This window comes from Miniopterus schreibersii, assembly GCF_964146895.1.
Source record: "Miniopterus schreibersii genome assembly, chromosome: 8".
NCBI classification, from domain to species: Eukaryota; Metazoa; Chordata; class Mammalia; order Chiroptera; family Miniopteridae; genus Miniopterus; species Miniopterus schreibersii.
In genome coordinates, this window is record NC_138109.1 from 3195660 (window position 1) to 3207825 (window position 12166).

At 56.8% G+C, this 12166-nt stretch overlaps 1 protein-coding gene across 4 annotated transcripts in view; it reads right to left on the reverse strand.

Moving 5' to 3' along the window:
* KAZN (kazrin, periplakin interacting protein) overlaps positions 1 to 12166 on the reverse strand; it is a 266984-nt gene that overhangs the window by 11680 nt on the left and 243138 nt on the right. For all 4 annotated transcript variants that reach the window (XM_081146243.1, XM_081146244.1, XM_081146242.1 and 1 more), the window contains 2 exons: positions 3666 to 3871; positions 3068 to 3186 (listed from right to left, as the gene is read on the reverse strand). In XM_081146243.1, coding sequence (XP_081002369.1) covers positions 3068 to 3186; positions 3666 to 3871 — 325 coding nt within the window. The remainder of the gene's footprint in view (positions 1 to 3067; positions 3187 to 3665; positions 3872 to 12166) is intronic.

Genomic DNA, 12166 nt, shown 5'->3' on the forward strand with positions numbered 1-12166 from the left:
CTGTCTGTGCCCGGAGCCTCCGGGCAGTCCCACCCCTGTACCTGTCACCCCAGGGAATCAACTGCTGCTCCCCCGGCCAGCTGCCTGCCTGGCCGCCAGCTCCTGGAGGGCAGGCCCGGGTGTGGCGTATCTAGGAGCGCCCAGTGGCCCCACCTGGCTCAGAGTTAATGCCCAACAGCTTCCCGCGCGTGGAAAACCAGTGAGTGGGGCGTTGGCTCCAGGCCACCAGGAGGCTGCCCGAGACGGAGCTCCTGACCTGGAACCTCTGGAAGACAAGCTCCCTACTGGGATGCAGGTAGACCCCGTCCCAGGCCCTCTAGGGCCAGCTCCAGCATGGTCACCTCAGAGGGACCCTTCCCAGGCCGGGCCATCGTTGCTCTCTCCAGGGAAGGAGTAGGAACTGGCAACCCTCTGAATCAGATAGCACTGGGCCAGGCCGTCCCTGCCAGAGACCAGGGCCAGCTCCTGTCCTGGCTGCAGGATGGCTCTGCTCAGCAAGTCAGTGGTGCCACAGGCCGTGGGGTGGCGGGTGGGAGGGGCACCTGCTAACCTGCTTGAGAGAGGCCCATTTGAAACCAGCGATATCCACGGGCAGGCTGATAATGAACGTGCTCCTGCCCTTCAGAGCGGTCTCTTTTCATCAAAATCGTCCCCCCAGGGCCTCAGCTGGGCAGCGCGTTCGCAGCTGCTGGGCTGAGCTATTGTGAGCACCAACTTGAATCCAACTGCGTGACCTTAGAAGTAATTGAAGGCATTTAATCAAGTTTGACGCTGCCCCCTCCCCAAACGGGGGCTCGTTTTTGGGCACAGATTTAGATACCTGGGTCATTATTGGACACAGAGAACAAGAGGCTGTGCTGGCTGAGACCTTGCACCTCTGTGCCTCAGTTTCCTCATCTGCAAAACGGGGCTGAGCGTGTTAGACTCCTGGGGTTGTGAGGACTCGGAGACGAGAGACGGGCAAACCCAGAGCACAGGATCCGGGGCTCACTGAGGTTCCACAGATGCTAGGAGGAGGCGCTGTTGCTGCTGTTTGAACACAGAGGGGACACGGGGTACAGGAAAGGGGGTTGACTTTAAAGTCTGGTATTTTGTGGTGTGACTTTGTGCCCAGGACTTCCCTGGGCCTCACTTTTCCCATCTTTAAAATGGGGGCAAGAGCGTGCATCCTACATCGGGGTTGTGACGGTTAAATAAAACCGTGTCCATAACGTGGTGGGTGATGGTTGGCATGTGCTGGTGTGTTTCATTGTCTAGAGACGAGGGGAACCGGGCCCAGAGAGGGCAACGGCACGCAGGCGTCACACAGCATGTGTCCAGCATGGCGACCTCCCTGGGGTTCTTGCCCTAGTTGTACGGGTGGGTCGGAGGATCCCCGGAGCGCAAACCTGTCAAGTTTTGTATATTTCTTCCGGCAAAAGTGTCATAAGTTTTTACTAGATTCTCAAAGGGACCACGGTTCCCGAAATTTAAAGAACCACGGTCCTAACTTACCCCTTCACTTCATAGGTGGAGAAACGGCCCCAGAGAGAGCAGGTCACAGGGCAGGTAGGGGCAGGGAGTGAATGGGACCCTCAAATTAAGGCCCCTCCTTCTCCGGGCGCCCAGTGCTGGGCCCGCGACCCCTGGAAATAGCCCTGCTCACATCTCTTGTAATCTTTCACATCTGTTTGCATCTGGCTGCTGATTCGAATCCACCCCAGAGAATCTCGGCTCCTGGAGGTTTTCGGGGTCAGCCGCGTTTCGGGGGGACTGGGGCAGAGATCCTGTGTTTTTTGAGAGGTGAAGCAGGCAGCCCCCTGTTCAGTGGGCACAAGCAGCATTTACTGGCTGCATTGGGAGTGGGACCCTGGGGCGGGTGGGGGTTCCAGCTTGGGTGACAGAGAACGGGGATTCCGAGGAAGGCACTGGTTAGGGAGGGTGGTGAGTGTGAGGTGCTGTGGGACCCGCAACGCAGGAGGGGGATCTCAGCGGGGGCCGGTCCTCCGCCCTCACCTCCAGCCCGGTCACCTAGGACGGCAGGGTCCTGACTCGGGACAGGCCCGGCACCTTCCAGTTTTGCTTGTTTTCAGTTGCTCCCCGAGTTTCATTATTTCCTGCCGCCTTGGAACGCCGCCCAGGGCCCTCGCTGCCCAGGGCCCCCCTCTCCCGGACACAGGGATTTGGTTTTCCTGCCTCCAAACCCGCCCGATTTCCCAGGCTCAGCCCCGTCTTTTTTTTTAATCCACAAAGCTGCTTCTGCAAATAATCGCACGCGCCACCGGGTTTGATTAATTAACAGCACAGAAACGATGGGGCAACCGGCGAAGGAGATGATTATGCACAGCGAAAGCGTCAGATTCTCCCCCGCCGCACAGTGAGCGCTTGAGCGTGTGAGTGTGGATGTGGGAGTGGGGGGGGTCCCTCCCTTTTCCCTGGAGCTGCTTGCTGAATGAGTCCCCCCAGACAAGTCCTGCTCACAAAGGGTCAGGAGAGAGGCGGGCAGGAGGCAGGCCAGCCAGGTGGGCCGTGCCAGGGGTGTGGGGTGTTGCGAGCCGTGGGGCAGGGCGGCGGGGACACCCCTGATGGGAGGGACCCTCGACCATCCCCTGGTGTGCTTCCTGAGAGGAGCCCCCTCCCACCGGCCCACTGCCTCCGTCTCTTCTGTCCCGCCCTGCGCCCCCTGCCTACGCCACACTCCTCGCCCTGGGGTCCTAGGAGCTGGAGTCTGAGCTGGATGCAGGCGGAGCAGACCCTGTGGCCTAAAGCCCAGATCCCCTCGGGCTGGCCCATCCTCGGAGACAGAGGAGTTCTGGGGGTGCATGCGGCCTCCCCAACTCCTGCACTGGGGGGATCGTATGAATTTGGGGCCTCACTTATTCCCTGGTCCCCATCTTTCCCTGGGAGGGACTGGGGTGTGCCTGGGCCTCCTGCCTAGTGGCGTTTGGGACCATTGCAGTCACATCCATCATTCTGCACCCCTGGCCCAGCCTACAGCGCCCCTTCACCCCACCCGTATGATCGGAGGCCCCTGGGGGACTTTCCCCCCTCCCCGGGGCCAGCCAGGCGGGGTGCCGGGCCCGCTCACCTCCTGCCCGCCTCGGCGTCCCGGTAGTCCTCGATGGCCAGCCGCAGCTTGCGCCGGTGCAGGGAGCTGCACACGCCCAGGCCCAGCTCCAGGTCCTCGTCGCTCAGACTCAGCAGCACCTGCTCCCCAGAAAGGCGGGGACTGAGCGCCCGGAAGGGAGGTTTGGGGGTGAGCGCCGTCAGCTGGGGCTGAGCCCCACAGGGGTCTGCTGGTTGGGGCCACCTATCCCCATCTCCCTGCCCACCTTCCCTGAGGTCATGGCAGGGCACCGGGGCACCCGCAGCCTCTCCGGCAGGGGCTCCAGGAGGTGGGGGGATCCCCACCCAGGGGGAAAGAGCCCTCCCGTGAGCCCTGCCTCCCTTCGGCCTGGTAAAGGAGGGCTAGTCCCCCTTGAAAGGTGAGGAAGCCGGGGCTCAGAGGGTTCGGTGCCTTGCCAGGGAGACACGGTGATTCATGGGGACACTGGCACTGGCACCTAGATGACTGCTCCTAGATGACATCTCCCAACCCTGAGCGTGGGGGTGGGGGGGGCAGGCCAGCTTGGGGCTGGTGAAGCTCATGGGGGGGGCATTCCCACAGGGGTCCAGGGGTGCCCTACCTTCCCGCTCTTCACGTTCTCTGCACAGGCCTTGACGTACATGGGCATGGCCATGACCACCTCCAGCCAGGCCTGCACGGTGCCCGCCTTCCAGTGGGACATGGGGGTGGTCCTGACCAGCTCCACCTGCTGCAGCCGGTCCACCTGCTCCTCGCCCTCCGACGGGCCGAGGCTCTGCCGCGTGGGGCTGCACTGGCTGTCGGGGTCTGCAACACACAAGGCGGGGGCGCTGGGGAGGGGGCGGGGCGGGGCTGGGGGCAGGGGCAGGACCCCCTGAGCCCGCACTCCGGGCGCAGGAGGCGGCCAGGGTGTCTTCCCTCCGTGCATTTCTTCTTCTAAAAATCGAAATGGCCTTGTTTTGTTTTGCCAGCCCTCCCCCATGACCAAAGGCATCTATGCCCCCCACGAAGGAAAGAATTAAAAAAAAAACTTAATAGAAAAGTATACAAATAAAACAGAGAGCGGAAACGGCCCCAAGTCCCACCCACTCAGACAGCAGCTGTGAGCATTTAGCTAAATACACGTTGGGCTTCACAAACGCCCCGGCCGCGAGCGCACAGACCCACGCGTGGCCCGCGCGGTCCGCTCTGTGCTACGCGGCCCTTGTGTTCACTCCGGACCGGCCCCCACCTCGGAGGGACCTGTGTCTTCTGACTGCACAGGCCTCAGGGAGCCACACTGGGTCCCTTATGTCACCAGCCTCCTGTGGACAGACGGGGGTCCGTCCCATTTTTTTCAGTACTGGGAACGACGCAGCAGCGGCGTCCTGGGCAGCGGGAGATCGGTCCTTTAGGACAGTGGCGCCCAGCTCCGTCCCTGACACACCGAGGCCCGCGTCTGGAGCGGTCCTCACGGACGAAACAACACCTGCCCGCCAGCAGGTCCCAGCCCCGCTCTCCAGCCGCGGCTACACCTGCACTGCGGCTGCCTCGGTCCCACTGCAGTCCCCGGAGGAAATGCGGCTCAAGTTCAGCTCAGGAGCTTCGGGAGGGGGCCGGGTCCGCTCCCCCTGCATCCCACCCGGGCAGGAATTCGCTGTCCCAGCCAGACTCCCTCCCGTCCAGTCCAGGTGGGAGGGGTGGGGCTGGCTGCGAGCCGAGGGGGACTTGGGTGTCCTGTGCCAAGGTGTCTGCAGTGCTCGGCTGTGTCTCCCCCAGTGAGAAAGATAAGGGGACACGGGCAGGGGGAGTCAGAGAGAGACCCAGATGGAGAGAGGGGAGAGGGGGAGGAGTGGGGGTGGGAAGAGAGAGGGGGGGGAGAAATGCTAGAGAGGAGGGAAGAGCCAGCCTTCAGGAGAGAAATCCTGCCACAGAACAACAAATGTGAAAAGATAAAGAGGAAGGAGGGGAGAGAGTGCTGGAGAGTGAAGAGCCCCCGGCAGGTCAGTGGGCACAGAAAAAAAACCCCAACACACTTCCTGTGTTTCCTGAGCGCGATGTGTCTTTGGGGGTGAGCGCGGGTGGTTCTGACAGGCCTCAGGCTGTGCGGGGAGCTGGCTTGCAATTCCTGTGTTTATGGGCTCCAGGCTGGAGGAAGGCCGGAGGCCAAGCTGAGTTCACGCGAGCAAACCACACGCTTCAGTTTCTGAGAAAAGACAGCCCTCGGCACCCCCCGCCCTCTGCGGCCCCCGGGGACTGAGCTCCAACAGAAGATGCTGCAGACACACTGAGGAGGGGGAGTGCTGGGGGTCCTACACCATGAATGAAAGGCAATTTCCCGCTGCTGCCAATGGGGCCAGATTTTATGCCTGGGATTCCATCAGTCCTGGCTTTTATGTCCCTCCGTCTCAGCCCTGAGAGCGGGAGTAACTCATGTTTATAGCTGGGCAGCTCACTGAGGGCTGAGGACCTGGAGCGGCCTGCTGGGCCCTGGCCAAGTCTCAGAGGGGCCACCAGGGGGCAGTCACTCTGGATCCTTCTGAACACGGGGCAGGGTGGGGGGTCAGCAGACAACACAGTGGAGACTTTGGAAGGAGAGACTCTGCATTCTCCCTCCCACCCCAACCCAGGCACCTGGGCGCCGCAGGACATTAGTGGTTAGTTACTGAGTTTCCCCAAACTGGGCCCCCAGAAGCAGTGGTGTTAGCCTGGCTCAGGGTTGGCACACTCTGGCCCGTGGGCCAAATTCAGCCTCTGCCTGCTTTTCCAAATAAACTGTCACTGGGACAGACATGGCCATGGCCATTTGTCTACACGTGGTCTAAGGCTGCTTTCCTGCTGCAATGGCAGTGAGGAGGAGTTATGACACATTGTCTAGTCCAAAAATCCTAAAATAGTTTTACTAGCTGGCCTGTTATGGAAAATCCTTTATAGAAACCTGGAGATTCTGAGGTCGGCATTGGAATATGAGAGAACTGGGTTTGGGAAAGTGTTTTAAATTTTCTCAGCCTCACTTTTCATATCTGTGAAATGGGATGATAATTATGTCAAATTGCACGAGATGATGTATGAAGTATACACAATGCTCAGCCTGGTGTCTGCCATGCAGAGTGGCACCTCTGGCCTCTGTAGGCCCGTGTCACACTCTAGATCTGCTCTGTCCAGAACAGCAGCTACAAGCCATGTCATGTGGCTTGTCCATGCTCAGAAGTGCCGGTGGTATAAACACACACTGGGTTTTGCAGTCTTTGTACAAAAAAATGTAAACTGTCTTGTTAATAATTTTTATGTTGATCACATATGAAAATGATAATAGTTGGGGTCTATTGGGTTAAATAAAATATATTATTAAAATTCGTCTCACATGTTATGGTTTTACTTTTTAATATGACCCCTACAAAATCTAACATTAGGTATGTGGCCTGCTGGGTTGGAGGCTAAGCGCCCTAATTCTCTGGTTTTGGTTCAGTAGCCCAGGCAGTGTGGTCCCTAAGGCAGTAGCATCAGCAACACCTGGGAAGTTGTTAGAAATGGGAATTCTAGGATCCCACCTGCCCCAGATCTCCTGAAGCGGAAACTCTGGGGGTTGGGCCCAACAGCAAGCCGTGTTTTAACAAGCCCCTTGGGTGACTCTGATGCATACTGAGTCCCAGAACCACTCTTTAATGCTTACCCTTGAAAACATATCCTGCATATTTAACTGAACAAGACCTAGCCTTGCTCAATATCTTAATACCCTCTCCTAAACAGTGAGATTACTAAAAATATCCATTCTGATCACTCTACCTGACTTATACCCTACCATATCCAGGATTTTATTTTATTTTTTAAAATGTATCTTTATTGATTTCAGAGAGAGGAAAGTAGAGGGAGAGAGAGAGATAGAAACATCAATGATGAGAGAATCATTGATCGGCTGCCTCCTGCACGTCCCCGACTGGGGATTGAACCCACAACCCGGGCATGTGCCCTGACCGGGAATCAAACCCCGATCACCTGGATCCTAGGTCGACGCTCAACTGCTGAGCCACGCCCGGCTGGGCTTATCCAGGATTTTAATTCCATCCTTTTTTTTAAAAAAACCCTCACAATTTACACATTGTCATCATGATTGTTTTATACTAATAATATTAAAATAATTTACCTACATGTTTACCAATTTCTCTGTTACTTATTTCTTCTTGTGTCTTAGGCCTTACTTCTGGGCTAATGAAGAACCTGATTTAAAAGTTCCTCTGATTAAGAGTATTTTGGCGGTAAGCTCTTACAACTTTTGTTTATCTGAAAAAAGTCTCTTTCACCCTGTTCTTCAAAGCATTTTGCTGGGTACACGGTTTTGGGTTGACCATTATTTTCTCTGAGAGGCTTTAAGACATTGCCCCATTGTCTGTTGCCTTCCATTTTGTGGATGAGAAGTCAGCTGTCCGTCTAACCGTTCGTCAGCTAGTTACTGTTAAGGTTTTCTCTTTGTCTTTGATGTTCTTCAGTTTCATTATGATGCGGCTGGGTATGGATTTCTTTTCATATATTCTGGTTGATAGAAACTGTGCTTCCTATATGTGTGGGTTTGTTTCTGGAATATTCCCGATTGTTTTCTCTTAAAATAAGACCTCTCCTCCATTCTCACTTTGCTTCCTTCTGGGACTACGCCTTCTGTCCTCATTTCCTAGTAACCCAGTGCTATCCAAAAGAACTTTCTGTGATGATGAAAATATGTGCAGAACAGGTCTCAGGAGCAGGCCCACAGGACCAGATGGCACAGGTATAACAGCACCAGGCCAGTAGCCGTGCAGCTGCTGGGGTGACAGCAGGACTCTGGGGGTCCCGCCACCAACCCACAGGACCCCTGAGGCCCTGAGCTGAGAGGCTGATGGCACTCCCATCCCCACGAGCCCCTTAAAATACATGAAACCATAACCCTAACCCCTCTCAAACCCATTAGTATGTTTCACAGGAGCCTCAACACAGAGCAAAACATCCTAGGGAGTTTCCACCCAGTTTGTAAAATAAGCCTTCTCTCCCTATTTAGGCAACCCCCTTTCATTGTGACAACCCTCTCTGCCCCCTCCAGGACCAGAAGTCTGGAAATGAGAGAACTGTATTCTAGTGGCTCCTGGTTTTATTGGCTTCACTGGTATCTGCCTAGAAAGCAGTGCAGAGCAATAGCCTGCTGAACCCCAGTGCTTAGCCTCATTCTATCACTTCTCATGTCTCCTTGGCGATTCGTCTCACCTCTCTGAGCCTCGGTTTCCTCTTCTGTAAGGTTGGGACAATGGTACACATGTCATGTGACTTGGGTGAGGACTGTGTTAGGAAAATTTATGTCATCTCACCATTTGCATTGGCATCCTCAGCTCTTAGCCCTAGGCCTGGCCCATAGGAGGTGGTCAGTGTTTGTTGAATGACTTAATGACCACATGTGAACTTCATACACGTGCCTGGCACAGCAGACATTAAGTAAATGTAGCCAGTCATATCACCTTCTCCTCTCCCAGCTTTCATTGCTCCCCTGGGCCCTCCAGAAGCCCATCTCTGCCCTCAGTCCTCAACCTGCCACCCTCTCTCTCTCCCTGTGCCTCCGGGTTGCAGCTGCTCCCCCCTCCCCCCCATCGATGGCCGTGTCTCTTTCTTGGGTTTCTGGGAGAGCATGAGTCACCCTGTTGTCAGGCCCAGCAGCACCGTTACTGAAGGTGAAGCACTCCCTCCCTCCTACCCTCCCTCCTTCTCAATCTCTGGGCCCCACAGAGCCTGACCCAGTCTTCGAGAAATGGCTGAGTCACCTGGCTGGGCTCTCAGGCCCCCAGTGGGCTGACCCTGGTCCTGCTGCAGCCCTGGCCACATGGGCCTCTGGACGGGCTTGCGGACTCCTGGCATCTGAGGGCAGACCCAACACTACTCCCCGGACACCCCAAGCCCTGGAAACCCTGCTCTGAGCTCAGAAATGAGTGTGGTCTCCCTGCTGTCCGCTCTCCAGGAGGGGAGGAGGGCAGGGGGCCTCTGGTGAGGGAGGAATCAAGAAGCCCCCACAGCCAGGCAGGCTCTGATCAGGGGACAGACAGGCCTGGGAGGGCTTGGAGGGCCTGCAGAGAGACTCCAGACTGGAAGGGTGGAGCCGCTGGCCCAGAGACAAATTGGGGCACGACATATTTTTCCCCCTAAAGGGCACTAACATTTTAAAAATGAGCTGCCTGTCTTAAAGAACTGGGGTGGATTAAGTGGCATTTTGGGCTTCTCTTGAGCAATCAAGGGCTCTGGAAACTGCGCCCAGCAGGGGCCGCTTCCTTTGGACCGGGGGTGGTGAGCTCACGGCCCTGTAGCCCCCACACCCACTTCACCGACTCTCCTGAGGCCTCTGGGTTTGAGGCTGAGTGGGATGAGGTGTGTAAGGGACCAGCACAGCGCTGGCTCGAGAGGGTGCTCCGGAGGGTCCTGCAGGCCTCACCCTCGCACAGCACCCCCAGCAGGGGGCCCTCAGAGCTGGTCTACACAGCAGCTGGTCAGCAGGTCCGGCTCCCCCCGGGGGCTTCATGAAAGGGACTCAGTGACTGGGTTACGGTCACACAGCTAAGCGATTAAACCCGAAGACCTGGCTCCAAAGCCTGGCTGGGTCCCTGACACCCCTCCCCGTGCTGCTCAGGTTTTGTAAACTCCGCTGGGTTCCGGCTGTCACTAAAGTGAGTTTGAGTTTCTTGCACACATGGAGAGACCAAGGGAACCTGGGAATGGCTCGTACGCCTGAGCTGCTATCAGTTCGTAGATGGCCCTCAAACTCCCTCTGGCTTACAGAGACCTCTTCCTCTGTCACCACAGCTCTGGTCCCTGCAGTGACAGCTGTCAGAGGTGGCCTTCTCCCTCCCTGGCTCAGGATGACAGATTCCACGCTACCCCCAGAGCCATCGGCTTCCTAACAAGGAAGGACGCTGGCCCTGTGCAGGCCTGGAGACAATTTGGAACTAGAGAAAGCATATGGGTCTGTAGTCAATCAAGTTTGGGAAACACGAGGTGGAAAAAAGTAAAAATTTTTTTCGACTGCAGAACTTGTCAGAGCCTTGAAAAGCGAACGGATTGTGCTGATCTCTAAGGATTGGAGACCCTATGTGTTGTTTCCAAAACTGATGGACCCAGAGATATAGTTTCTTCCAGCTGACTGTTGGGGTCTGCAGAGCACTGGCCTGGGAGTCAGGATCCCTGGGCTCCGGAACCCGCTTGGCCACCAATGTCCTGCTTGGCTGTGAGAAGGTACCTTCCTGCCGGGAGTGCGTGAGGGGCACTGAGAGCCCTCTCAGCTCTGGAATCCTCACTTCCTCTGGGCCCAGGCTGGTTCTGCAGCTGCAGCGAGCTGCTGGATTTACCCGGGCCTCAGTCTTTGCATCTGTACACAGGGCTCTGCTCTTGCCTGTCTCCCCAGGGCTGGTGACAGGCTGATGAGACCAATGTCATTGTCATTATCGTGGCTAACAAAGCCTTTTATATGCAATTCATTTTATCCTTGCAGCCACCCTCTGACAATATCTTACTATCCCTAGTGTACAGGTGAGGAAACTGAGGCACCGCCAGTTTAAGTAACTTGCCTAAGGTTACCAGGTAGCAAGTATCAGGACTGAGGTTAGAACTCAGAGTCTGCCCAGAATCTACACTCTTAACCTTGACCCTGGTCTGCCTGTGAAAGAGCGTTGTAAACTGTAGAGAGCTGTGACCTGGGAGGGTCACTGTTCAACGCCGCCTCACTGTGGCTCACCCAGGGGACGTGCATGGCCTCCTGGGGAGTGTCTGTGTCCCTGGATTGACAGGCTTTCAGAAGCCCGAGGTGGGGAGGCCTTGAGCAGCCCCTGCTTTCCTGTTCTGCCAGGGTTGAGGAGGGAGGAGGCCTGGGCCATCTTTCTCTGATGAGGAGCAGAGGAAGTCTGGAGGTGCCCACGGGGAGTGACTTCTCCACAATTGGGAGAGGGGCAGGAGGAGGCCTGAGGCCCTTGGAGGGTGCTCAAAGATGACCTAACTCATGGATTTCACACTGACCTGATGTTGTAGGCCCTTCGCTCAAATGAAATCACATCTATAAGCCTAAGTAAACCAAAGCTTTGAGCCGAAGGGCAGCGAGTGGGACGGGAGGTGGCCCAGGACACCAGGGACTTGTAAGATTCCACAGGCCACAGACGGGTAACCACTGCCCTGGTCTGTTTTAGAGGGACATTGAGGCCCAGAGAGGGAGACCGACTTGCCCGTGGTCACACAGCAAGGTGTTAGCCCAGCTGGGAACTGGGAGTCCAGAGCCTGGCCCAGGGCTCCTGACTGCACTGGGCCGAGGGTGGTGGGATTCTGGGGTGGTGAAGGCTGGGCCTTCTCAGGAGCCCGAGAGCAGGGTCAGGAGCTGCTCCACCCCACACCTCTCCCCGGAGTGTGGCATGGGTAGCCATACTCCTAATTTAGGTTTCGTCACCCAGAGAGTTGATGGGGCACCATTGGCCCCAGGCCACGGTCATCAGGCCCCCCAGTGCTCAGCGGGTCTCAGTCGGCCACAGGTCAGGCCCAGTCTGAGATGGTGAACATCACACTCAGAACTTGGACTTCATTCAGGTTGGACTCCTGCCCCGCCACCTCCTGGCTGTGTGCCTCCAGGAAAATCGGGAAACCTCTCTGTGACCCTAATAAGGGCATGGAGGGCTCCCAGGGCTGCCCAGGGGCAGCAGACACATCGGGCCAGTCCCCTGTGCTCTGCTCAGCAGGACCCAGCAAGGTCGCTGGTCACCGGCTACCTTGGGGGTAGCCTGGGTCTTGCTTGGGTGTGGTTCCTCCCTCCCTGGAACCGCCCAGGAAGGTGTCTCAACCTGCCTGTGACGGCTCCTCGGGGAAGCTTTCCAACAGGAGTCTGCATCGAAACCCACGGTGAGATGCCATCTGTGGCCATCACCCCGTGGAACCTCTTGCAGCTGAGCCCTCGTGGGGAGCTTGTTCGACATGCACACGGCTCCCTGGTCCGGTAAGTAGGGATGGAGCCTGGGAATCTGCATCCTTGAAACTCAAGCCTTGGTGGTCAGCTTTCGCGACTGCTGATCTACGTGTGGTTCTCAAACTCTTTCATCTTCTCTCCCCCTTGCCCAGGTTCTTTCTATCAGAGGACTCCAG